Genomic DNA, 26276 nt, shown 5'->3' with positions numbered 1-26276 from the left:
AGCCAATCCTGAGAGGTCTTCCATGTGCGCAGTTCTTCCAATAGCAGCCCGGGAAACGGCCCAGGCGGGAGAAGGGTGAAGCCCAGGGGAAGGACTGGCAGGAGGTACCCCATCCGCGCATGTGCACTGGCCTTCAGCCTGCAAAGAGCCGTGGCTTCATTTATGGTCGGCGCTTTGCAAATGACGTGAAGCATCGTATTCCTGGCTCTCGTACTATACTGTTCTACAAACTGGGGAAGTAAGGCCCAGAAATTGGAAGCAGTTACTGCAGAATATAAAAAAACTGAAGCAAGTTATTAATCGAACCTCGGAGCACAGAGACAAGCACAAAGCAGCTGGAAGCCAGAGCATGTGCGCAGCTCCGCCCCTCTCTTGGCGAAGCAACTAGGCTTGATCCTTCCCGCGACCGGTCGCGCGGTGGAGCAAGCGCGGAAGGCTTGGCGGGCGGTGCGTAGCTATGGAACCGGACGGGACCTATGAGCCGGGTTTCGTGGGTATTCGATTCTGCCAGGAATGGTGAGGCCGGGGCTGCGAGTGTGTAAGGGGGGCAAGTAGTGGCCCCAGGACTGACCTCTGTCTCCTCCCTCCCCACAGTAACAACATGCTTTACCCCAAGGAGGACAAGGAGAACCGCATTCTGCTCTACGCGGTGAGCACGAGCCCACGGAGCGCCGGGGTCTTTCCAGAGGGATCCACCTGTTCCCAGTGTGACCCCATCTTACTCCACATGACCCTTACTTCTTTTTACGCCCCTTACGTGTTTTGGTCTTGCCTCCTGACTGTCCCACGAGTGAACCCCCACTGTCTTGTCCATCCCCGAGGTGATTCTCGGTATACCCCATTATACCAGCTTCGAAACTCCATGCTGTAGTCATTCCTGACCTCTGGGGAAAACCCAGCCTTCCCTTCCAATCCCTTCCGAGACCTCCCCGTAAGCCCTTTCCCGCAACCCCTTTCCCGCTACCCTTGCCCTTTCGTAGTGCCGGAATTGTGATTACCAGCAGGAAGCCGACAACAGCTGCATCTACGTCAACAAAATCACGCACGAAGTGGAGTGAGTGGCAGGACTCAGAGCCTGGGGAAGGGGTTGTTGGCTTGAGAGACCTGGTCTGGGCATGATCATTCGCCCTCTGTTCCCTCAGCGAACTGACCCAGATCATCGCTGACGTGTCCCAGGACCCCACGTTGCCGCGGACCGAGGACCACCCGTGCCAAAAGTGAGCGCGCCGTTCGTATTGGGGATGGAGAGTGGCTCGTCCTCACCGGGTGAAGGGAGGAGGGAAGGGGATGGTAGGCTGAGTGGCTGACTGCCCTCTCAGGTGTGGCCACAAGGAGGCGGTGTTCTTCCAGTCACATAGTGCCCGTGCCGAGGTGAGTGACAGGAGGAAGGCTTTCTGGGTATCCCAGGCTTGGTTCTTACCGGGGGTGGGGATACCAACATTTGGGGGAACCCTGCCCTTCCTGGCGTACTGAGCTGGACCATTACCAATGGGGAAAGCCCCTTTGCCTGTTATCTTGGGGTGAGGCTCTGCTGGACGGAGGTTCCATGTTGTACCCTTCCTAACTGGGCAACCTTTCTGCCAGGACGCCATGCGCTTGTACTATGTGTGCACGGCCCCACACTGTGGCCACCGCTGGACGGAGTGAATCATCCTTTCCCACGTGTAATAAATACTGTGTTCTGTGCGTGCATTTCCTGCATTTATTTGCCTCTCATGTGTTGTGTGGGTGCACAGTCTCAACACAGTGCAGGGCACGATGCTGCACATAGGTGTCAGGCCGCGAGCATGTGAAGCCACAGTCCTCACACACATGCAGCTTCTCCCGGCGCTCACGATAAGCGTAGCTGGCTGGCTGCCCGTGCACCTTAGCAAGATGAGCTTCAAGTGAGCAGCGCTGAGTAAATGCTTTCCCACAAGCTCCACAGCGGAATGGCCGGATCCCTGCACAGGTGGGCAGAGGGGGAGAGGACAGACAGGACAATGGCCTCCAAGCTAAAGTCTCCCCACCTTAACCTCCGTGAGCATTCCCCCATTCCTATTCCAAGTTGTCCGGACTCCTCGGTCTGTCCCATCATCTTCTACCTCGACCTGCTACAAACAGGACCAGATACCTGTGTTCCCACCCTCCTCATCAGGATATTCCTTCCCCAGGGGCGAAGGAGGAGGCTTTACCTTGCACCTTCAGTCTAGATCCATGTATCCACTACTGTCCTCGTTGTTCACGCCTCTACCCTCGCGTCACCATACACCCACCCGACTGGGATCAGTCTGATGGCTGAGTCTCCACCCCATATACACAAACACTGGAAACTCCATATCCTGGGCACGTCTCTCCATTTCATCCCAGACCCTCCCGGGACCCAGCTGCCCTTCTCTGTCCCTGCCACTCCTCACCAGTGTGAGTCCTCATGTGGCGCTTGAGGTCGAAGGCATCGTGAAAGCCCTTGCCACAGCAGCGGCACACGTGGCGGCGTGCAGGGCTGTGGCACTTGAGGTGCCGTGTCAGCATGCGCTGCAAAGGGAAGGCCTTGGGGCAGAGTGGGCAGCCAAGTGTCCCAGGGCCCCTGGGAGTGGAGGCCAGACTGCCCTGCATAGGCTGTGGGAGGGACATGGGGGTTAGACCCCCTGGCTGGAGCAAATGGAAAAACTAGAACCAGGAACCAAGGAGGTCTGGGAAGGCCAGAGACTGCCTGCTATTCGTGTGTGCAAATGCCACCCTGTCTCCGAGGCCTTCCCTGACCCCCATTGCCTTTACCTTGCTTTATTTCTCCATTTATACATCTCCCAACATGACATTTTTCTAGTTTTCTAGTTTTTTTCTTGTCAAGCCCCCAACAGATTATAAGCTCCAGGAAGGAATTTTTGTCTTATTCTTGCTAAATAGCAATTGCCTAAAACAGTTCCTGGCTTTCAATAAATACTGAAATAATCTGTCACCTTTATCTTCTGGCTAGTGTTTTCCTACTTCCAGGGCATGCACAGCTGAATATCCCTTCTGAGAGTCCCTAGTCTTCCCCCATCCTTGCTCCTGTCACCTTGTCTGATCCTGACATAAAGGAAATCACCATCCACTTGGCTTGAATCTTGTTCTGCTCCCACTGGACAGAGAGATCTCAGGATAGGAAATGTGGCTGCCCAGCTTAGGGAAAGGGTGCCTGGGATGAAGCCTAACATCTCTACCAAGAAAGCAAAGGCATTTCCAGCAGTGAGAACAACAGGTGGAAAGGTCTTGAGGCTGGGGGGGTGGAGGGGGCATGAGCAAATGGGCTCAAGGGAATGAGAGGCAGTCAGGCTGAGAGTGGGCAGGGATGAAACGAAGCAGGGTCTTGTGGTCCAGCTGCAGACTCACCGCTGCCCAAGAGTCCCCAAGGCCAGAAGACTGGTGTGCTGATGGGCCCCGCTGGTTGCTGCAGTCTGAGGAGAGAAGCCAGACACGGTGATGCTTTGTGTCTTACCTGCCCCTCGCCTCCAGGCCCAGTGAGGGGCCCACCTGGGACATAGGCATCTCCCCGGAGCTGGTCAGGCAAGTGGCCCCAGTTGGATGGCTGTGGACGCCGACTCCTGACCAGGAAGACACGGGGCATCACCTCCCGGAATGGTGAGATGGCACTCCACGCACGACTGCCTCCTCCACCTGCGGTCACACCTCAGCCCCAGGATGACTAGGAGGGAAGAGGGAAGGGAAGGGGGAGCCACAGAGGACCTGCATTCTCTCCATGCAAATTTTGTGACAAGCCCAGGGACTTAGCTGGTTCTAGTTACCTCTGCCTCAGATGGGACCTAACATTCCTCCCCCTTCTCCTACACCAGGTTCCTGAGGGCACTCTCCAGCCATCAGGGGCAGCCAAGTGCTGGGACCCCCCAGAAGGTCAAGCAAGGGCAAGATTAGAGCCTAGCTAGCTGCTGCATGTGGGGAAAGAAAAAGAGACTCCAGGAAGGCTGTCTTCTCAAAGTAGCAGCTGGGCCAAGGACCTGAGGGGTCTGTTTGCCAGGCAAATCAGTCACCACCGGACATCCAACAACCTGCTTGGTTATTCAAATCACAGCAGCTGTCTGAGAAGCAGGAGAGGGGGGTGGTGGCTGTGATTGCTTGCCCCAGAGGGTGGAGGAACAGCAGGGTCCAGTAGGTAAGGACAAAGTGAGGACACGGGCTGTGTATCTTCCAGCGGGAAGCTCCACCTCTGATTATTAGATGCCAAGAACTGACGTTCAGCCAGAAACACTGTTCAGATGTAGCAGATTTTTTTTTTTAACATTTATTTATTTTTGAGACAGAGAGAGACAGAGCATGAATAGGGGAGGGGCAGAGAGAGAGGGAGACACAGAATCTGAAACAGGCTCCAGGCTCTGAGCAGTCAGCACAGAGCCCGATGTGGGGCTCGAACTCACAGCCTGTGAGATCATGAACTGAGCTGAAGTCGGACACTTAACCGACTGAGCCACCCAGGCGCCCCCAGATGTAGCAGATTTTAAAATATTGGTGTGTTAATAGTCCAGCTCCTAGTGATTGCCTGGGACACCACTCCCCACCTCTCCCACAGTCCAGGAACCAAAGGGGGTCACGTGACACAGCCAGGGGCTCCCAGAACCCCACCCTAACACTCTGTCCTGTGTTCTAGACTGATCATTGTCTGACCCCTTAACCATTGGTTAAGGATTTTGAATATTCTCTGTGCAGTTACTTTCTCTCATTTATCCACTCAGCAATTTCCTGAACTCTAGCTATAGGCCAGATCTAGCTCAACGTTAAAAATGAGCACATAACTTAGTCCATGGAGGAGACAGACCCACCAGTGACAACCCAGAATGACCAAGGCTATGATGGGGAATGCACAGGCAAAGTGATCCAAACGGTAATAGAGAAAACTCAGGGAGCTCATGGGAGCCCAGAAGAGGCTCCCGGTCCAGCTTAAAGGTTCAGAGATGACTGTCTGGGTGTGAGCCCTGAAGGAAGATAAGGTTTCAGGTAAAAGGGAGGGTGTTCCAGGCAGAGAGAACAGTCTATATAAAGGCTTGGTGGTGAGAGGAGCATTATTTCATTTCTTCACATTCCCTGAGAGTCAGTCCTGCTCATTCATTTGGGGCAGGAAGGGAGGCAGAGTTTTTCCACTTTACCTCAGCAGGACCCAGACAAGTTGCTGAGCCTCGGTTTCTTTATCTGGAAGATAGAACTAATGTGTCTCCCTTGGCTGGTTTGTGTCAGAGGCCTATGTAGATCATGTGGGGAGAATGCTTAGCATGCAGCATATAAACAGGGTGGTTGTTAGGAAGTCTTGAGAGGTGGTTAGGCAAGCATTGGAGTTTCAGTCAGCCCATCTGTAAAATGGAATTTTCAGTGTCTCCATCTCACAATTGTTGGATTTCGTGCAGCCATGACTGCTGTGTCCGGCACAGGTCTGTCAGCCCAGTATCTGGGATCTGTCCAGCATGGAGTACAGGGTGCAAGTTGCACTGAAGAATGAGCTGGCAAATGGTTAGGTGGAGCCATTTTGTCTCTTTCAGGTGCCCAGTTCTCCGTGCCCAACAGCATGTTTCAGGGCAACTGGTTCCTGTGTCATTGAAAACACATTAGGGAAGAAATCCGGGGCTGGGTGTCTTTATTTTCCCTAAGGCCCTTTCTGTCCCCTTCCTCCCTGCTCTGTGTCCTGGGAGACTGACCTGGGTGGACCGCATCATCTGGGTTCCTGTGCCCCCTGGCTCCCAGGATTTTGACAGTGGGGAGCCCCACAGATGATGGGGGAAAGGATTCCTCCAACTCTCCCCCTATGGAGTTGCCAGGGACACAGCTTCCCTAGGACAGCCCTCTCTCCAGTATCGGCTCTTCTGGTTTCCACTTGGCTCCCTTGCATCTCAAGGCCAGGGTGGGAGGAACAGCTCACCTCTGGTGCCAGCTCAGGGTACTGTACCAGCCCTATGATTTCCCTGTTCCCTGCCCACTTCTTTGCAAATGATCCCTTTACTAAACTCTCTGAAATATCCCATGTGAGCATGCTGTCCTCTTCCTCCTGGGACCCTGTCAGTCCACAAACCACACTCACACACATTCATCAGCAGTGGTTTCTTAACCAGCTGTTTTGTTGAGGAGAGAAAGTCTGGTCCTTCTAGGGCTGAAGAGCTTGGCATTGGGAAGTGGAGAGTGGCAGGCACCCTGGGTCCTCCCTACCAGCCCACCCTCCTATTGTGCTGAGAGAACCCAATTTTGTTTGAGCAGCCACATGCCCAGGACAGGAGAGACAGCTGCTCCAAGAAAATGAAAGCAATCTCCATTCCTCTTGCCTGCAATCGCTCTGAAAGGGGAGGTGTCTAGGGAGGCTTAGCACTGTTCTCACTATGCTGGTGGCTGCCTTCCTTCATGCCTTTGTTCCTGGCTGGGTAGGTGTACTGCTGAGGGCTGGCACAGCAGCCATGTTGCAGCTATGAGAGAGCCCACTAAGCTGGAGGGCAGAACTCAAGACTCAGGGGTTAATGGAGCAGGAACATAGTCAAGAGTAGCAAATGTCCCTACAGCTTGGAACCCTATAAGCCAGTGATTTGCTACTAGGGAGTTGAAGGCTTAATCATGATACAGGGTGGGAGGGGTACATTCCATGAGGGGCACGACTCAAGACGGTCCTCTGGGTGTCCGGGGGCCTGGATGCCAAGCTTCGCATCAGGGATCTTAGGTGACTGTGGCCAAGCTAGGCAGAGGCAAGGACAGTGGGCCCCAGTGGTCTGTAACCTGTGGGGCTGGGCAGGTCAGGGAACCTCCCGTCAGAGGTCCAGCCCACCTGAGTCCTGGACCTCCTGGGCTCCCTGGGGCAGGGAGAGGGAGCTTTGAGAAATAACACCTGACGTCTCAAATACCAAGCCCAGGCATCCTATTTGGGGGGAAAATTGTGTTGTATTTCTTGGATTTAAATGTTGTGAAACAAGGCCCTGCCCCCTGGAGCCCTGTTCTTCCTCCCATCTCCTCTCCTGGCTCACTGCATTCCTTACACATGTATTTCATCCCCCCCATGGGGCATTTGCATCCACTGTTGTCTGCCTGGATACTTTCCCAAGATGCCCACATGACCCGTGCATTCTCTCAAGCCTCAGCTCAAATGTCACCTCAGAAAGGCCTTCCCTGACCCATCAGCCAAGCCAGCACAGTGACATCTTAATTCCGGTTTTGCTCTCTAGAAGGCTAATGCCGTGAGGGCAGATGCTTTGCTTATCTTGTCTTGCTCCTCACCCTACCCCTCACACACAGAACCGACACAGGTACCCGGCAGGATTTTTTTGAACTGCACAGTTGATTCTGATGCGTGTAATTGTTTATGGAGACAGCACAGGGCCATGTCTTTATGCTGAAGTGTCTGGCTCTGCCACCAGGCAAGCCTAGGTTTGAGTCTGAGCTCTGTGGTACCCTGGACAAGAGTGGGTCTAAGCTTGTTTCTAGTGGGCCATGACCACCAAACAGAGCAGAGAGGAACTCAGGCAAGTGGTGGTTCAGGCCACAGCAAGCCACATGGCGGGGCTGTGCTTTCGGCGAGGACCCTGCCCTTGCTGGCTTCCTTTTTAGAGAGAGTTGGGACAGCAGGGACTTTTGTGGTCACAAGAGTGGCCTTCTTGGCAGACGCGCCACACGGCCAGACGCCTGCTGCCTAGGGAAGCTGGTACCAGAGCTGGGAGCTCATGGGACGAGTCTAGTTGTAGTCCTCCTGCTGGGGAAGCTACTTGTTCCAGCTGCTAGATGGACTGGCCATGCTGCCCCAGTGTCCAGTGAGTGAGCCTGCTGGTCCATTTCCCCTGCTGTAGTTAGGGACAAAAGCCTGGACCTCACAGGATCCAGCTGGGCTTGGCCTAGGGACCATGAACCAGTGGCGTGGCAGTGTGTGTACCGGGAACCATGGTCTGGCACACGGTGATGGCAGTGGCTCCAGTGGGTTCTTGGGTACCAGTAGGGGGCAGAGAGGAAGGGCTGGCGGCTCCTTGGGGAATAGCTGGGCCTCAATGGGCAAGGACAACAGACCCCACAGCAGCTCAGAGGGCTACGTAGCCAATATGGATCCAGGTGCTGGGATCATTATTGCGGTTCCCAAATTTCTTGGGAATGTTGGTCCCATTGATGGAGTCCTGAAACAAGGCAGGGAGGGCACTGGGGCTGATGTCCCCCAGGTGAGACAGGAAGAGGAAGGGCAGGTGAGGCTACAATGCTAGGCCAACACCTGCTGCATACAAATTTCATCCCTTCCAAAGTTTATCTGCTCATGTTCCCTGGGCTGGTCTCCTCCCTACCCTCCTTCCCCGCATCCACCTCAAGGGGGCTTTGTGGATGCAGACAGGCACCAGGAACCATTCCTCTAAACTGTCAGTTTATTTGCTTAAAATGTCTATTTCTTCAGAAGCAGCAGGGCTGTAGTGGAGAGCAGGCTCCTGGCCCTCAATCCCCCCGTGCCTTCCTCCGCACAGCCTGCACCAGCAGCTCCGAGTAGTGTTCCAGCAGGGCATGCAAATCTGGGCTGGCCAGGGGGCACAATGTAGGTGGGGAGGAGGACCTTGGGCTGGGCTGGGCTTGGGCCACATCAGTTCCAACCAGCCAGTCACTGGCTTCTAACTGGCTATGGATCCAAACAAAGGTGGAGGCCAGTTCAGTCCGTGCCTGCTGCTGCTCACTGCTCACCTCGTCACGGGAGACCATCTGCAAGGGGGTACCAACCTTGTCAGGGGTTCCTCAGTCCAGGCAGTCCGGCCCCCTCACCCCCCAGCCCTCTCCCCTGACCCTGGGGCTTGGCTCACCACGTTGTAAAGGTCCAGGGCTTCCTGGAAGGCAGTCTGCAGTCTGTGCACGATAGTACTCACAGTGCTCAGGTCTAGGTGAGCTGAGGGCGGGACCCTGGCTGGCACCCTAGGCTCCTCCCAGTGTCCAAGGTTGCCCTGGGCCAGACTGAGTGCATCTGGGGGTAGGGTAGAGGGGACAGAGTGAGAAAGGCACCTCCTCTTTCTAGCTGGTCTAAGAGAGGCCGGGGTGGCTGGGCTGATCCCAATTCTTATCCCTCTGCCTGGAACACTTCCCTCAGTCCCTCAGGCTCCCTTCCCTCCCCTCCTGCAGGACTCTGCTCAAATGCCCCCTTCTCCCTGAAGCTTTTCTCATTATCCTGCTTAAAACTGTAACCATTGCCTGTCCCCCCAGCCCCCAATCCCTAAACCGTTTCTCTTATTTCTGTCCTTAGCACACACCACTTTGTGAAACATTTAACATTTTCCTTTACATTTAGTCTGGCCCCAGTTAAGGTGTCAATTCTTTGCAGTCTTGTTGACCGCCAGGCCCCACGTGTCTAGGATCTAGAACAAAGCCCAACATATACGAAGTGCTCACTAAATATTTAAGTAAATGAATGAATGAATGGCACAGCCCCTGTGGCTGGGTCAAGCACCCACCTTTGGAGCCAAGCCACCTGGTTCATGGGCTGAGCTTGGGGGACAATCCCATGTCCCAAGAGTGGTCAACTCACCAGGGGTTGTCTCCAGGACGGAGGTGATGCTGCCAGGGACCCCAGGCCTGGCCTCTGGAAGTGGGGTGCTGTTGGGGTGGGCAGGGGTATTGAGGGGCTCAGGGGCCAGGAGCCTTGGGAGAAAGGTGGATTTGTGGAGCCCCAGGGTGCTTGCATCCACGGGGCTGGAGGCCGAGAAGGTGGCTGTTGCGATGGTGACACTGGGCTGGGTGGCCACAGGTTCCACTGGGGAAGGGGGTAGCAAGAGCCTGTCACAGATGCTCGACAGGGTCAGCTTCAGACTCGCCCGGGCCTCATGGTTGCCCCAGGAGGGCAGGACAGGTTCTCGGCCCTCACTGTTAGAACTGAGTGCTGCCGTGGTGGGGTTGGCCTGGAGCTCCTGGCCCAGGGATGCCAGCTCCCCGACTGATGAGGGCCTGCGGAGGGGCCTGGCCAGCTCAGCCAGCACAGGGCCCTCACTGTCCTCGAGGGAGATACTGCGTGACATCTTGGCACGGGAGCTGGCAGTAGCCTCCACGTATGAGTGGATGGAGGGGCTGTGGACACCCTGAGCCAGGCCTGGAGTGGGCAGTGCTGTGGGTGTCGAAGGCTTCCTGTCGGTGGGCAGCACTGAGGAGGAGGGGGCACAGGGTGCCGGACCTGTGAGGCAGGGGGCTGTAAAGGAAGCAGCTGCTTCACTCTCACGTCCCACTGTAGGGCTGACAGATAGGGGCCCACCCCAGGTGGCTTCAGGGTCTGAGTAGACCCTGTCCATCCCCACTGCCCCGTGGCTCAGATGGGCATCTGGGGTTGTTTATCTGTGGATGGGAGCACTCACTCAGTGGGCACCAGGCCTCTAGGATCTCAACAGGCTCCTCAGGCTTTTTCCCAGGGGGGACCTGCAAGCACAGCCATGAGGTTAGGACGAGGCCTCTGGACTCTCAGCCCCAAGTCCTGGGGGAGCGGCCCCAGTACTCACGTTGGTTCTGCCTGGGGAGGTGTGGCCAGCGCCTGCTCTCGGGGGCTCTGCTCTGGGCTGACTGCCCCCAGGGTCCGTGAGTTTGACCTCTGGGGACTTCACAAGGTGCCGGGGCAGCCGGGCAGGGAAGGTGTGGGTGAACCTGTGGGAAGGAGACCAGGTGGTTGTGGCTGTCCTGGGGGTTGTTGAGGGGACGTGGCCCCGCCCTAGGGAACAGAGTTGGAAGGTGGGGTGGGGGTTCACCAGCTCCTACCTGGATGTCTTCTGGAGGCGTGAGAGGAACTGGGCTGAGATGCTCAACCGGGGATTGAAGAAGTCCTCAGTCTCAGAGGCCTCCAAGTCTCTCAGGGATCCATGGAAGAGCTCTAGGGGAAGATGCCAGGGGAGCCCTCAGAATCCCTCCAGCCACCCAGCCCTGGACCCAGAAAGACCCGCAGACCAGCAGGTGGACCCTTAGAAACGCCTTCAGTCGACCACACACACACACGCCTTGGGAGCAAACGCAGCTCGGAGAAGAGCCTGTGCGGCTCTGTCCTGAAGATAAAATGTAAGCCCTTCTGCCCCCTTGCCAGCCGTGGAGGCTCCACCCTGTGACACCCGTGCTGTGCCCAGTGCTGGACGGCCGCCCAGGCACCGCCCTACCCTCAGAGTGAGCATCAGTGAGCGTCTCGAAGTGCTGGCGGAGGAACTTCTCCTGCTCAGGGGTCTGGGGCAGGGAGCTGTTGGATATGCCTGGCACCTCGGGCTGGGACAGCTCTTCTGCGGTCCCTGGGCATCCTGGGGAGAGGCAAAGGGGAGGCGAGAAGGCGGGCAGAAGAGAACTGTCAACACCATGAGTCACGGCAGACGCCCAAACATGCCAGACACTTAACAATGGAGAAAGCTGGACTCGCCCGTCACACACCCTGCTGCCACTAGGCCGAGAGGCTAATGGCTCTGTCTCCTGGTTGAGGACACTGACACTTAGTGGGCACCGAGTGCAGGGCCGACGTGGGGAGAGTGGTTATATATCATGACCATCCCCACGCGCTGCCCGCCCCACCTCTGGCCCTTGCTTACCCGGTGTGGGGGGCAGCATCATGTCAAACTGAGGGTCTGGCTCTGACCGTGGAGGGGAGGAATGGATGGTGGCGAAGCTGCACTCCAAGTCGGCCTCTGACTCCCCCGAGTCTGGAGGAGCAGAGCAGGAGTCAGGAGCCCAAAGCTAGGCCCGTAATGGGTGAGTCAGGTAAGTGGCTCAGGCTCCCAGGGCTTCAGTTTTCCCATCTGGATGATGGGGGTGATAATACCCGCCCTCCATTTGTAAGGACCAGCAAGTTTACACTTCAAGGAAAGGGTAGAGCTGGGCTCCTGCCAGTGGGCAGTTGGGCTCCAGAATCCTCAGGTACCAGCAGGGACAATGTCTGTCTCTGTGATAGACTCTGAGCTTCAGGAAGACTGAGTCAAGGTCACCACAGATACTCAGAAAGGGGCCTGGCTGGACGGACAAACTACTGCAGGGTCTCTACTGGCCCCCACTCACCCTCAGGTGGGCTCTGATCCTTGGAGCTGATGGAGGAGACCCTGAGGGAGGCGTCTCCTTGCTGCTCTCCGGGCCCCGCCTCGGTCGTCTTCGTGCAATACTTGCTGCAGCGCCAGTGGAGGTGGGGCAAATGAGCGAACACACTCATGTTAGTATACAGTGGCCCCCCACCCGAACCCCTACACATCTGCACCCTGTTCCCACTGGGAGCACTGCTCGTCTCTCCTCTGCAAAGGCTCCCTGCACCTTCTGCCTGGAACCAGGGAAGCTAAGGCTGTGGCTGAGGCGGCAGGGCCAGGCTCCTGTGCCCCTCAGACCTTGCAGCCCTGCCCCACAGGCCCACTGGGAGAGCGGGGAGCAGTTCTTCCAGGGCATGCCTGTAACCCAGGCTTCTTCTAAAGCTTCCTTTGGTGCAAAGGAGACCCACCTGTCTGTCTCTGTGACCGTCACTTCTGCCTCCAGGGAGTAGACGATGAGCTCCCTGTCCTCAGGGGACTCCCTCTGTAGGGGCAGGAAGGAGGGATGCCCACAGCCATCCTCCTGGGGACTCTCCAACTGTGGGATGAAGACAGCACAGCCGTTTCAAGCAGCTACGGCAACCAGGGCCCTTTGCAAGCCACCAGGTGTTCCGCCAACACCAGTGAGAACAGTGAAGATGTCGGTCATGATGGCAGCCCCCACTGCCGGACACTCATTTTGAGCCAGGGCCTGGGCCAAGTTATGTGCTCATCTTGAGTTCATTCTATGCTCCTCCCACATGATCACCAGCCCCTTTACAGATAAGGAATCAATATAGCTCCAACCCTCTAAGATTCTGTCTGTATGGAGTTCAAGAACAGGCAAACTAATCTTTGGTGGGAGGTCAGAAGGCTGGTTGCCTCTGCAGGGAGGGGGTACTGATTAGGAGGGGCACAAGAGGGGGTGTCTTTCAGGAGGTAGAAAATACTCTATTTTGGCTTGGGTGGTGGATACCTAAGTGCATACATAGGTAACAATTTGTCAAGCTCTTCTCCTCAAACAGCATAGGGTTTGTACACACAACTGTATGTGTATTATGCTACAATAGAAAAGAAAGTTTATACAATAGAATAAAAAGTAATTTTCTTTGGAAGATAAGAGAACAAGAGTTGAAGTTGCTTCAAGCACTTCTGAGGGCCCAGGCCCACTTCTTAGCACTGGATTCCTATCAAAGCCTTCTGAGAATGTTCTTCTTATGACCATTTTTTAGAAGTCTTTTTTTCTTGTTTTGTTTTGTTTTGTTTTTAAGATTTTATTTTTAAGTAACCTCTATGCCCAACATGGAGCTCAAACGCACAACCCCAAGATTAAGAGTGCATGCTCCACTGACTGAGTCAGCCAGGCGCTTGAAAGCAGAAGCCCAGAGAAGCAAGCCTTGAGGTAAGTCATCACACAGCTAGGAAGGGGTAGGGCCAGGCCTCTACCTGCTCAAATACTCCCCAGCCAGGCACAGGCTTGCTCTTGGGCCCAAGCTTTTACCCCCCAAGTGACCCACCTCCCAGACTCTTGGTCTGCCCTGGAAAGTCTCACTTGCACCAGACCCAGGGCCTCACCCTCTTGCCTTCCACCATGTCATGTAATCACCTCACACCCCTAGAGAGGGATACTCAGCCTCATTTTCAAAATAAGCATGCTGAGGCCCCAAGCCCTGGGTGGGCAGTCACGGTGCAGGGTCTGCTGGCTGGGCAGGGGTGGTCTGTACCTCACTCAGCAGTCCCACCAGGCTCTGGGGCTCCACTGTATCCAGAATAGAGTCCTCCAGGCTCTCGGGCTTCATGGGGGTAAAGTAGCAATCCAGGTTCCGGGCATCCAGGATGGTCTTGAGGGGCTCCTGGTCAGCCCGCTCCGCCCAGCGGCCATGTGGTTTGTAGCTGCGCTTGGCATGGAAGGCTGAGCCATCTGCCACATCATCGTCTCCTAGCTGAGGGTGACAGGGGATGGTCAGGCAGCTAGCCAAGAGCTCACCAACTCCAATGGGGGACCAGGGACACCGCATGGACTCCATCTAGTCTGCATCCAGCTTTTTTTTTTTAATGTTTTATTTTTATTTTTGAGAGAGAGACACAGAGTGTGAGCAGGGAGGGGCAGAGAGAGAGAGAGAGAGAGAGAGAGAGAGAGAGAGAGAGACACAGAATTCAAAGCAGGCTTCAGGCTCTGAGATGTCAGCACAGAGCCTGATGGGCTCGAACTCACGAGCTGTGAAATCATGACCTGAGCCGAAGTCAGACGCTCAACCAACTGAGCCACCCAGGTGCCCCTCAGTCTCTAGGCTTTAAACACCACTCAGCAACAACTTCCAGATAAACATCTCCAGCCTGAAGCTCTCTGTTAAATTTCAGAAATGCATAGGCAACTGCTCTACATCTGTATGGATTCCTAGTGATATTTCAAAGTGAACATGTTGAAAACAACTCCTGATCTTCCCCCCAGATCGGCTCCTCCTGAAACCTTTCCTGTCTCAGTTATTCTGCTGCTCAGGCCCCAAACCTTGAGCTCATCTTTCATTCTTATGTTGTCCCTCATAATCCACATTGTATTGTTTTTTAATGTTTATTTATTTTGAGAGAGAGCAAGCGAGGGAAGGGCAGAGAGAGAGGGAGAAAAGAATTCCAAGCAGGCTCCAAGCTGTCAGCACAGAGCTTAACATGGGGCTCGAACTCATGAAACTTGAGATCATGACCTGAGCTGAAATCAAGAGTTGGACGCTTAACCGACTGAGCCACCCAGGTTCCCCTCCACATTGTATTTCTTCAGCAAATTCTGTCAGCTCTGCCATCCGAACACATCCCCGATGTGGCCATTTCTCCCCACTGGTCCTGCCCAGCACTGCCTCCAAAGAAGATTATAGCTTGAGAGACAGCGGAGGGTGGGTGTTTGAGAACTCAGGCTCTGGAGCCAGCCTGCCCATGTCTTGTACTTCCCATCTGTGTAACCCTGGATAAGTTACTTAACCTCTTTGGGCCTCAGTTTCTCCATCTGTGAAATAGTGATATGAAGAGCTCCTACACTTCAAAGGGGACTAAATAGATAATACATATAAAAGACTTAGAGCCTGGGGCGCCTGGGTGGCGCAGTCGGTTAAGCGTCCGACTTCAGCCAGGTCACGATCTCGCGGTCCGGTCCGTGGGTTCGAGCCCCGCGTCGGGCTCTGGGCTGATGGCTCAGAGCCTGGAGCCTGTTTCCGATTCTGTGTCTCCCTCTCTCTCTGCCCCTCCCCTGTTCATGCTCTGTTTCTCTCTGTCCCAAAAATAAATAAACGTTGAAAAAAAAATTTAAAAAAAAAAAAAAAAAAAAAAAAGACTTAGAGCCTGTGCAGGATAAGTGTGCTATGAATATTTGTTGAATGTAACCCTACTTGTAGTATTCACTGATTAAGGGGAAGCCTGGGGTCTTGACAGACCTGGTCTGCAGGGGACGGGAAGGCAGGGAGGACTTCCCTGAGGAGCTAATAGGTTTTAATCTGAGGACTGGCATTATTCCTGAAATAAATCATCCAACCTAGGCTGTAGGATTCTGCTGCCTGCTTCTAACCCACCAGCTCCTAGCCTGCCCCTCCCCCAAGTAAACAATCAGCCATTCAATCATCTTGGTCCCTTTCTTTCTCTCACACCCAGTCATTTGGTTGCACCTTCAACATCCATCCAGAATCCAACCGTTTCTTCCCCCTGTTCCAGTCTCCAACCTCCTCTGTCTGGATTATCCCAACAGTCCCCTCCCGGTCCCCCACTTGCCCCTCATGTTCACACTTGCACTAGGTCATGGCCTTCCTCAACTCAGAGCCCTCCTTTGTCTCCATCTCACTCAGTGCCAGGGAGGGGAGAAATAAGTGGGGAGGACAATAAGGAATGTTTAGGGAACGCACCGCAGCCCACATAGTGTCATACCATCTGGCCCCCATTACCTCTCTGAGCCCCTCTCCCCACTCTCTGCCCCTCATTCACCCTCAACCCTGGCAGCTGGGCCTCCCTGTACTTCCTTGAACATGCGAAGCACAATCCTGCCGCATGGCCTTTGTCCTGCATACTATTCTCTCTGCCTGGAACATTCTTCCCCAGGATCTGCATTTCTCCCTTGCTTCAACTCTATTCAAATAGCATCTTCTCAGTGAGGCCTTTTCTGTTTATGCTAAAATTATTGCGCTTTCCCCCCAACACTTGTTATTTTCCTGAGATTCTCTCTTTTTTTCCTCCACAGACCTTATCGGCTTCCCAAATACTATACAACTTACCTGTTTAATGTGGATACTGTCCATCTTCCACACTAGAAAATGAGCCCATGAAGACCGACATTTTGTCTGCCTTGCTCACTGCTGTATCTAATGGTCAGAATAAGCCTGGCACAGGGTAGGTGTTCACTATGTATGTTATAGGAATGAAGGGCTGCCTAAGCTGAGACTGGAAGGATGATGGGGTTCTACATGGAAAGGACAGACCCAGAAAGGGAAATGGGCTCCCAGAAGAATGAAGAGCATGAAGGAGAGCACCCCTGCTTTGTCAGCCCTGGGTGTCCCGGTCTCCGGGCAGACTCACCAGCCGCTTTGCCCAGAGTGGCAGCTTGCCATTGGTCAGCAGACACCGAGGGTCTGGAGAGACATGTGGAATCCATGAAAAGAGAATAAATAACCCAATAGATAAACAGGCAACATATATAAAAACAGGCAATTCTCCAAAGACACATGTCTATAAGAAACACAGACATACCAAAAGATGCTCAAACTTAACTAATTGTCAGGAAAATGCAAATTCACACAATGTTTTACCCATGACTAGCTCAAACTAAAAAGCTTCATAGTATCAAGTATTGGCAAAAGTGTGGGAGAATGAATGGCTTAACACTGACTGCTGGATTTGGAGGGCCTTTGGGGTTCTCTTAAAATAAAAAACGTGCTAACCCCAGGACCCAGCAGTGCCAGCCCTTGCCTCTGTCCTGGAGAAACACTCACACATGCCCAAGGAGTAGGCCTTGGAGTGGTTAGCATGGCATCACTTGCAATGGTGTATAGTCTAAACCCTAAATGTCCATCCAGAGGCGAATATCATTTTAAAAATATCCTATTATCCTGCTGGTTAAAAGAGGGAGGCCTCTGTTTTGTATCCACCAACACACAGGTTGATAATTTTGAGAGGGAAAAGATACAGAATGGTGTCTACAGTAGAATACAACTTATGTACATAAATACGATGTGTTCTGATGGCTGTGTACATACGTACATTAATGTTCAGAAAGAGGCCTATAAGGATTCATACCAAACATAAAACAGCCGCCCTGCAGAGGACATGGGATTAGGTTGTGAGGGTGGCAACAAAGAAGATTTGCTTACCCTTTTTTCCAAGGCTGAATTCTTACATTACTGTTGCCTATCAGTCAGCTGTCTAGTCAGCCACTGCCTACTCTCCCCCGCTGGCAGAGGCCCCTGCCCCACACTGACAGCACCCGGCCTCTCTTAGCTGGAGCAACCATGGCCAATGGGACCCGAGAGAAGCCTGCTGGGGGCTTCTGGGCAAGTTTCCTCTCTAGAGGAGACTGTAGGAGGGACTGCCGTGTGCTATGAGGCCTGTGATGCCTGCAACTTAAGCAGCCATCTTGCAACCATGAGGGCCTAAGCCAAGGTGATATGCGGAAGGGCAGAAATTTAGAGGAAGTCTGGCCTGCTTTGAAGTCATCGAGCTACTATTCTCCTTTCACCTGAACAACAGAATCTGATGTCTTTTGGTCAACAGCACCGTTTTTCCCCTGGGACAGCCCTTACACCCCCACCCACCCTTTTTGGACAGGTGGCTCAAGTGGAGCTGAGTCAAACCTCTGCCCTCAGGGATGACCACATGACTCCGGCCTGGCCAATCACTGCAACTGACTCAGAAGCACACCAGGACTCACACCAGAAACACGACTTATGACCTCAGGATTTTGCTTCAGCTACTGGGAAAGAGGTGCTCTCTTCTCTATATAGAGTTTTATCACCTAGCACTGCTGGGGGAATCTTTGCCCCCAGGAGAGGCAGAGTCTGCCTGAGAGCAAAGACAACATAGGAGAAAAGCAGAGCCAAAAGACGGAGAAAAATCTGTTTCTTTAACATCACCTGGTGACTGGAATCCAGCTACTGCCCAAAGCCAATACTCCAATTTTCAGGTCCATGACCCAATAAATTCTCTTCCCAGCTGAAGCCAATGAGAGTCCAGTTGCTATTACACTGTGAGAGTACTGACTAATAGGATCATTGAGCTTCGCCTCCAGGCCCTGGAAACCAAGTAGTGGGCGAAACCCAGCAGTGATCCCTACGCTGCAAGTTCAAAATAGGGCCCCTCTGGATGGGCCCCCTTCCCAACCTGGGTCCAAGCTCTCTTTGGATGGCGTCTTCAGCAACTCTTCCGGTTCGCACTCTTCCTCCAGCTCATCCTCCGTCTGCTCTCCAGGGCTTAAGGAGCAAATCTCGCTGGGCACGGATGCATAGGTCTCCTGCCTGAAGCCAGAAATGAGGACAACAAGGAGAGAAATAGGTAAATGGGGTGGTGGTGGGAGGGACAGGGATCTGCCTCAGGCTGGGCCCTGTGCTAGCTTCCATATGAACTCGTTACTGACTCCTTGTCAAGATGATGCTGGGAGGTCTCACCTGCCACACCCGCTCTGCTGGAAACATCACCACAATGAATGAAATGTAACAAGGCTGGGCTCAAAAAATAAGATAAACTCTCTCAGAGTCACAGCGATGGGACAGAAAGCACAGCAGATAGTGGGGCTTGAGTACTAAGCTGCTGGGTTCTCTTCTGGGAAGTGTGTGTAGGAGTAGCAATGAGGTTTCATCTCCTTTGGAGCACAGGAGCCTAAAACACACATGACACGAGATAGGCACCGGAGGGCACTCAGGACAGGGTGTAAGCCTCAAAACCTGGAGCCAAAGGGAGCTGCTCATTCGCTTGGTACCTAGGTCTACAATACCTCCAATACCACTGTAGGACAGGAAGCTCATGTTAAGGCCTGGTCCCTTTGGGAGGCAATGACAAAGCCTCAAGACAGACAAAGACAAGGACAGTGCTAGAGGCAGAAGAGAGAATAAACCCTCAAATCTCCCACTCAGCTGAGACCTCCAAACTAAACCCCCAACCAAAAGTTAGAACATGAATTCACTCCAAATAAAACTGGTCTTGCAGCATGAAGGCTTTAAAGAACAAAAAGACACTTCAGTTCCACTGGAGCCTTCCCCAACTACGTCCCTCCCCACTGCACACTGGGTCAGGGGCCTCCTCTGCCTCCTCTGGTCCTCAAAGTCCCCTGAGCTTCCCTCCATCGCAGTGCTCACAGGCTCTCCAGGCACTTCGCTCTTCCACTTCAAGCCCCTTCTCACGTGTACTACCATAACTTTCTATTCAAAGTCTGTCTCCCCAGTTCGGCCACAGGTGCACAAAGGGCAGGGCCTACGGGTGTGCTGGCCATGGCTATGTCTTCAGCCTCACTCCTCACGGGGCCCAGGGCAGGAAGACATTCCTCTAGCAGACAGACAAGTGGGGGACGGCCGGATCACTGCCAGGACCTGGGCTGGCTCCTCCACTTCCCGTCCCTCATGTTCTGCTGCTGCTGCTCCCGGTGGTCGATCTCCAGCAAGTGCTGCTTCATGCAGTTAGTGATCTCTGGGCCCAGGTGCCAGATGAACACACAGCTGCAGAGGCCAAAGAGAGATGTGGAAGGAGGGGGAATAGTGAACACGGAAGCCATCTGACCCTGGAAGCCACCTACGTTACCATAGCCAAGACTCCAATTCCCTGGCCCCTCCCAGAAAACACACCCCACCAGCTTAGTGCAGGGGTTCCAGGCCATGTCAGGTCTACCCCCTGAGCAGGTCCAGACCATTCCACCAAACCATGACCTGTTCTGAAGACCTCAAGACTCAAGGAAGGGGGCTGGAGAAGGACTGAAATAAACTGAAGGGAGAGACAAAAGGGACTTCCTTGGCCACCAACCATGAGCTAAGGAGTTTATATCCCCATTTGATTCTCACTGTACAATTTTTTGAGGTAGTTGGTGGAGCAAACTGAGGCTTAAGATGGGAAATGACCTGGGGCACCTGGGTGGCTCAGTCGGTTGGGCGTCCGACTTCGGCCTAGGTCATGATCCCGCTGGTCCTGAGTTCGAGCCTCACGTCAGGCTCTATGCTGACAGCTTGAAGCCTGGAGCCTGTTTCAGATTCTGTGTCTCCCTCTCTCTCTGCTCCTCTCCCACTTACACTCTCTCTCTCTCTCTCTCAAAAAATAAACATTAAAAAGAGAGAGAAAAAAAACAACAGATGGGAAATGACCTGCTCAAGGTTCTCAAGGTCACAAGGAAATTAAGTGGCAGATCTGGGGTTTGAACTCAGGGCTGGGTGTGACACCCAGGTACATGCTGTCAAAGGAGAGAGCAGTAAGCTGGAACCCTCGGCGGAACTCTGCACAGGCAGGCCAGGAGCACGGTGCTCCCACTGTCTGAGCCCCTGCACTCCCCACATTATAGGTCCTGCCCACTCCCAGGGGGAGGCCAGCCAAGGGCAGTCTCCAGGCCTTTCCCACCTGTCTCCAGATACTGTGATCAAGTGACGACAGTCATAGGTGAACTTCATGCCAGTTACGATTTCTGAAAGCAGAGCAAAGAAGCCACGCAGGCCTTCTGAGTCACAAGGCCGTGTGGGGACGCATGGGGAGGTGTCCCACGTAGGGAGGCACACCCACCTGAATGGCCAAACATCTTGGCAATGCACTCGCCCGAGTAAAAGTCAATCACCGAGATGCTTTTGTCAGAGCAGCTAGTGGCCAAGAAGGTGCCTGAGGGGTCCACGTGGACCTGCCGAGAAGAGGACCCACATGACAGTTAGGCTGCCTGCTTCTTCACTATGGCGAGGCCTGGGTCAAATGTCACAGCCTCCGCTGACGGAGGACCCTCTCATGCGGGATGCCTGGCACGCTGACTCGTCCCAGGTGCCCTCAGGACATACACCCTGCTTAGGATAAGAACTCCTGCCTCCATTTCATGGGTGAAAAAGTTACCACCCAGGCTCTGTGCTAAACACTCTGCGTGTGCAAACTGATTTCTTCCAGAGAACAACCCTATGATAGGGGCTCTTTCTAGCTGCATTTTACAGGCGATGAGACAGGCTCCAGAGGAGATGACACGTGCCCAGGTCATAGCCTGAGGCAGAGCTGAGAGTCTCACCTTAAAGCCTGAACTCAACACAACCCCCTTACTTCAGAGGCTCTGAGAAGGTCCCCCAGTCTTGTCCTGATAACACAGCAGGGAGCAAGTCTGATAAGGGAGCCCAGGTCTTTGGTTGTTCCCACCACACCGTGGCCACTGAAAACAGAAGCCACTTAAATGTCCCCACTTGGGAAAAGGGCTCAGTAAGTAAAGGTAAAACAGTCTGTGATACCCCCAGTTCCCAGGCAACCCTGGTCAGCTAGGCCAGAGTGGGTGCCAGCCTGTGATCCTTTGATCAGGTACCCAGGATGACACATGTCTCGGGTGGCCCACGAGGGCAGCTGACAGACAGGGGGGATGTGTGTGGTTTTCACGCCAGGGGCCCCAGCTACTCACCTTTAGCAGGGACCCTTCGTCACCCTGGGAGCCCTTGTAGCACTTCTTCTGCTTCCCATTCACGGTGTTGTAGACTCTGGAGAGGTGGGAGCATAATGTGGCCAGTGGTGGCCCTGCCCACCTGCCCCCTCTTGCATTCTGGTCCTAGCCTTACCTACCATCTTCCTCTCTCCTGGAGGCCCCTTGCCACCTCTTATCTCCCATCTGATGCCTGGACTGAAATACCATCTCAGAAAATGAGATGTCCTCTCAGGCTGAGGTCAGGGAAGTTATGTATTGGGGTATCCGTTGAGTTAATGTCTGTTAACATCTGTCTTCCCCACTACAGAGCAAGCGGAGTGCTGGCACTCAATCTGAATGAGCAAGTGAAAGGGTGGAGAACCTTTTTGCACATGCTCTCCCCTCTGCACAATCCCTCTCTCCCCTCCCCTGGCTCACTCCTCCACATCCTTCCCAGTCTCAGTTCAGATGTTCTTTCCATCAAGCCCTGCTTGATCCCCAGGTAGGATCAGGGGTTTCCCCAGGGTCCCCCAGATCCACTGGGCTCCCCTAGCCCTGACCGCTCCCTGGTGTCACTGTCTAGTGAGGTGTCCACCTCTCCTCCCTTGGACTGTAGCTCCATGAAGGCAGGGCCTAGGGCTGCCCTGCTCACTGCTGTGTCTCCTGCACTGCCCTCCCAGACAGGTGCTCAGGGAATGTAGGTGAATGAATGAATTTATGAACCACATCAGCGCCTCCTAGTCACCCCACATGGGCTTCTGGAGAGCCAGCAGGAACCCTCTGCTGACCCGGAGGCTGGGCCTGGGTGAGCCCAGTTCCTAAGAAACACTTGCTGGGTCCCTCTACCCAACCCAGCTCTTTAGGGTCCAGATGAGGAGGGGGAAGAGAGCAGGGAGATCATAAGCAGACAGAACCAACCAGGTCTTACACAGGTCCTACTCAGAAACCAGGCTGGGCTAAGAGCCCAGCTTCTCACCTCACATTGCGGTCCTGGCAGGCCACGGCCACATACTTTTGGGTGATGTCGATGTCCATGTCATACAAGGTGGTCTTCTCTGCCACATGGTGGGTACGGACAAAGTGTAGTCCATCTGAGGCCTGGCAGGGCAGGCAGGGCCTTCAGAGGACACCCCTGACAAGTTTCCCACCCCAGCCCTCAAGGAGGCCAACCCACTCTACCTGCTGGGCACTGCGAAAGTAGATGCTCTTGTCAGCCCCACAGCTGATCATCTGGATGTCTCTATTGCCTGGAGGAGGAGGAGGTAGTGCATTAGGCAAGGCTGGGCCCCTGCTGAGTCTGACTGGGGCCAGGGATCCTAGCCAGGGAACTCACTGCAAGGGAACTCCGGATTCCCGGAGGAGGAGAGTGGGTGCTGGGTGCAGGTAGGACTCCAAGACGTGAGCTGTGTGTATGAGGGGGTACAGGTGGAGCAGTGGCCTGGCAGGTCTCTGCAGAGCAAGGGCAGACAGGGAAACATGTCAGAGACACGGAAGGGGCACCACGTCTGATTTGGGATTTGGAAAGGTGATTCGGGCAGCAGTGTGGAGGCGGGACCAAAGCGGGGAGCAAGTGGAGACATGCAGAGGGTTGGGAGGCCCATGCCACCATGAACAATCAGAACACCCACATGTATGTCAGGCCAGGCCCCATTGCCACATGCGCATCGCGCATCCCCTTCTGATGGCTCACTAGCCACCCCACTGTACAAATGTGAACCCAAGGGCTTAGAGTCACACAGTCCTTGTTCCAGAGCACAGAGAGTCCGGACAGGGCCAGTATTAGACCCAGGAATTCTCTGGCTAAACACTGTGCTCCAAACCCGGGCTTCCTTTCCATGCCTATTTCCTGTCTGTACAACAGGCCTATGACAGCCCTTGCCCCCACAAAGTTGTGTGAAGCCTGTGGAACAGTGGCTGCCACCCAGTAAGCACTATAAATATCCTTGCTTTTCTTCTTTCTTTATAGAATTAGAATAATAACAGCACAAATACCTTAGAGTTGTGGTGGGAATATAAAGACAGAACAGATACAAAACACTTAGAGCCTTGCTAAGCACAGATCTAAGCAGTGTCCTTGCTTCACTGCAGGACATTTGAAAGGGCTCAGGCCTGATGCACAAGTTACGATGTTACTCAAGCAGGAGTCACTGGCTCACAGAAGGCAGTGAGCCCTGTGTTGGGGAGGAAGTGTAACCTGGGAGGGACACAAAGAGACCTGTAAGTTACTGGTAATGTTCTGCTTCTTAACCGGGGGTGGGGAGTCCAAGGACCTAGCACTGCTAGGCTACAGGTCACTGGTTATAAACAATGGGTGTGTCTGTTCTAGTTCATATGTACTGATTAAGTACCTTGATGTGGAAGTTCATTGTACTGTTCTGTAAACTATCTGTATTGTATTCATTTGTTTGGATATTTTTCAGATAAAACTGTTAAAGACTGAATCTTACCTTAGCAGGGCAGTTTCAGTCAGATTTCGACTGGCTGGAGCCCAGTTTATACTAAAATTATCAGCGTTATAGCTCAGCCACAGAAGGGCACTCAGGAACTGGGGTTAGGAGTTACATCCTCTCAGACTGGCTGGGGGTTCTAATGAAAGCCCACACCTTTCAGGAGATGGCCTTAAGGACCAACTCCTGGGCCACCCCTTGGCCAGTCATCACCTCTCTTGGATCTAGACCATTCGTGAAAGTTGATGTCACTGCTGGCCAAGCTGCTAGACTTGCTGATTTATTCTAACTCTATCCCGTGGAATGAACAGGTTTTTAAAGATGTCTGAAAGTTTTAGCTGATCAGCTTTGGTTGTCTTCATCAAGACACGTCAAACATTGTTAACTTGTTTTTGTCCATTGTTAACTTGTTTTGGCTACGGAGAGGTAGGGCAGAAAGCGGGGAGGATCAAGGGACATTAATACATTCTCAGTCACAAGATTATATGTAAAAAAAAAAACTCTTCGTAGTCAAGAACTTGGAATGAGTACATAGATGTATTCTCTTCATGAGTAGATTCTTCTGGAATATAGTTTTGAATATGCTCTTGGGTTCTGATCAATTAAATCTCATAGGACCTGCCTCCTCTCCCCTTGGAATTCCTTAGGGCCAAACCTTCATACTGAATCTTTTGAGTCTAAAGGGAATCCCTTTGATTTCCTGGCTGAGTATGCACTTTGGAGGGCAGCCCAAGGCAAGATCCTAAGCCTGCACCTACTGCTGTGTGACTCTCGCTGTAAACGAGGTAAGGAATGGACTAACTGCAGTGCAAGGATCCTCCCCAGCACAGAATTAGCTCCCGGCAACCTTTGCAGTCACCTATTTTTCTGCCAAAGTCACCAGTGCCCATCCCGCGGTCCTCTCACAGGATTGGCACCCCGATTTCTTTTTGGGGAATGGCGTTCACCTAATGCCAGTCCTTCTGGATCAGGGGTGGAGGCAGGTGTGGGCTGGGGGCACATGAGTCAGACCTGGCCCAAGAAAACACCCCAAAGCCCTGGCACCGATAACTGTTCTGAAAAGGGCAGGTGCCTCAAGCCTGCACAAGGGAATTCAGCTCCCAATTTCTGCCAAAATTGATAGGAAGAGGGGAAATCTCCTTCGAGTGGCACAGTGACACCCAGATGCTGCCCACCACAGAAAGGTGTAGCTGACAAAGGGAGTCTTGATGATTTAAAAAAAAAATAATAATAGAATAAATCAACCTTTGGATCCAGCTGGGCCTGAATCCAGAGCTTGCTTTTCCCTTTTTTGTTCAAACTAAAGGGAGTCTTGTTATTACGTGTAGCCAAAGGGGTGCACCAACCAAGGAGGGCGAAGCAGGAAGGAAAGGACTCACCAGCAAACTTGATGGCCGTGATGGAGGAGGAGTGGTCGTCCAGGGTCTGCTCCAGGTTGTAGTTCTTCTCCACATTCAGCACGTGGATCAGTCGGTCCCGACTGGCTGAGGCCAGCAAGGTCAGTCCTGTGAGTGGACAGGGTGGCACTGGGTTCTCAGGAGGCTGCCTGATGCCTTGGCCTCCCAGAGAACAATGTGACTGAGCTTTCCAGGCCTCGAAGAAGGGGTCTTTGGTGCTGTGACTGCAGCTACCTGGCCTCAAAGCCCGCAAGGGGCCATTCCCCCAGCTCTGCAGTCTCTCCCCAGAGCCCCTCAAACCTTGGCACTTCGCATCCCATGCCCAGTTCGGGGGGATGAATCTTGATGTACATGGACGCTCTGCCACCTGTGCCCATAGAAGACATCCCAGCAGAGCCCAGCACTCCTTCCTGCCAAGGCCAACTCTTTGGCTGCCACGTGAAGCCCAGCCAACTTCTCAGCCTCCCCAGAACACTGCTCCTTCACTCTCTGAACTCCGGCTACCTGGGTCTCGTCCAGGCCCTACTGACAACCCGCTGCCACACGTCCTTCTGCCAATGGGTCTTCCCTGCTGGCCCCCTCAGACAGTGCCAACCCTGGTCGCCTCGCATGTCTAAGGGCTAACACGTGACTTGAGGTGGAGGGGAGTTCATGAAGGATGTACTGAATGAAAAGAGATTTGAAGAAAAACTGGTGGGTGGTGCCTGGGTGACTTAGACAGTAAAGCATCCGACTTCGGCTCAGGTCATGATCTCATGGTTCCTGACTTCGAGTCCCGTGTCAGGCTGTGCACTGACAGTGCGGAGCCTGCTTGGGGTTCTCTCTCTCTGCCCCTACCCTGCTTGCTTGCTCTCTCTCTCTCTCTCAAAATAAATAAACTTAAAAAAAGAGAAGAAAA

The 26276-nt window shown here is 53.6% G+C and overlaps 3 protein-coding genes across 7 annotated transcripts in view; 1 reads left to right on the top strand and 2 right to left on the bottom strand.

Moving 5' to 3' along the window:
* Positions 1-129: 129 nt before the first annotated feature.
* Positions 130-1692, top strand: POLR2I (RNA polymerase II subunit I). 2 transcript variants are annotated; one of them, XM_086691138.1, is made up of 6 exons: positions 130-447; positions 595-649; positions 981-1054; positions 1143-1217; positions 1320-1371; positions 1585-1692. In XM_086691138.1, the coding sequence occupies exons 2-6, from the start codon at positions 602-604 to the stop codon at positions 1645-1647; spliced, it is 312 nt and encodes a 103-aa protein (XP_086547264.1). In that variant the 5' UTR covers positions 130-447; positions 595-601; the 3' UTR covers positions 1648-1692. The 2 variants fall into 2 exon arrangements, with proteins under 2 accessions (XP_086547264.1, XP_025770368.1); XM_025914583.2 differs by having other exon boundaries at positions 137-516.
* On the bottom strand, positions 1680-3790 carry OVOL3 (ovo like zinc finger 3). Its single transcript, XM_025914808.2, has 4 exons — positions 3493-3790; positions 3352-3416; positions 2397-2598; positions 1680-1943 (listed from the first exon to the last, which is right to left on the bottom strand). The coding sequence occupies exons 1-4, from the start codon at positions 3584-3586 to the stop codon at positions 1714-1716; spliced, it is 591 nt and encodes a 196-aa protein (XP_025770593.2). The 5' UTR covers positions 3587-3790; the 3' UTR covers positions 1680-1713.
* A 4531-nt stretch (positions 3791-8321) lies between these two features.
* WDR62 (WD repeat domain 62) overlaps positions 8322-26276 on the bottom strand; it is a 45937-nt gene continuing 27982 nt past the window's right edge. For 2 of the 4 annotated variants that reach the window (XM_086690891.1, XM_086690892.1), the window contains exons 13-32: positions 25361-25486; positions 22714-22781; positions 22511-22632; positions 21535-21610; positions 20676-20787; positions 20517-20580; positions 19505-19630; positions 18303-18436; positions 16506-16558; positions 13679-13897; positions 12386-12513; positions 11959-12062; positions 11496-11606; positions 11079-11213; positions 10690-10801; positions 10437-10578; positions 10296-10356; positions 9479-10132; positions 8763-8920; positions 8322-8682 (exon numbers count right to left, since the gene is read on the bottom strand). In XM_086690891.1, coding sequence (XP_086547017.1) covers positions 8407-8682; positions 8763-8920; positions 9479-10132; positions 10296-10356; positions 10437-10578; positions 10690-10801; positions 11079-11213; positions 11496-11606; positions 11959-12062; positions 12386-12513; positions 13679-13897; positions 16506-16558; positions 18303-18436; positions 19505-19630; positions 20517-20580; positions 20676-20787; positions 21535-21610; positions 22511-22632; positions 22714-22781; positions 25361-25486 — 2981 coding nt within the window. In that variant the 3' untranslated portion in view covers positions 8322-8406. The remainder of the gene's footprint in view (positions 8683-8762; positions 8921-9478; positions 10133-10295; positions 10357-10436; positions 10579-10689; positions 10802-11078; positions 11214-11495; positions 11607-11958; positions 12063-12385; positions 12514-13678; positions 13898-16505; positions 16559-18302; positions 18437-19504; positions 19631-20516; positions 20581-20675; positions 20788-21534; positions 21611-22510; positions 22633-22713; positions 22782-25360; positions 25487-26276) is intronic. The other 2 variants (XM_086690893.1, XM_025914517.2) reach the window with 1 other exon arrangement.

This window comes from Puma concolor, chromosome E2 (genome assembly GCF_028749965.1).
Source record: "Puma concolor isolate L17-30 chromosome E2, mPumCon1.1.hap2, whole genome shotgun sequence".
NCBI lineage: Eukaryota > Metazoa > Chordata > Mammalia > Carnivora > Felidae > Puma > Puma concolor.
This window is presented reverse-complemented; position numbering and strand designations above follow the sequence as displayed.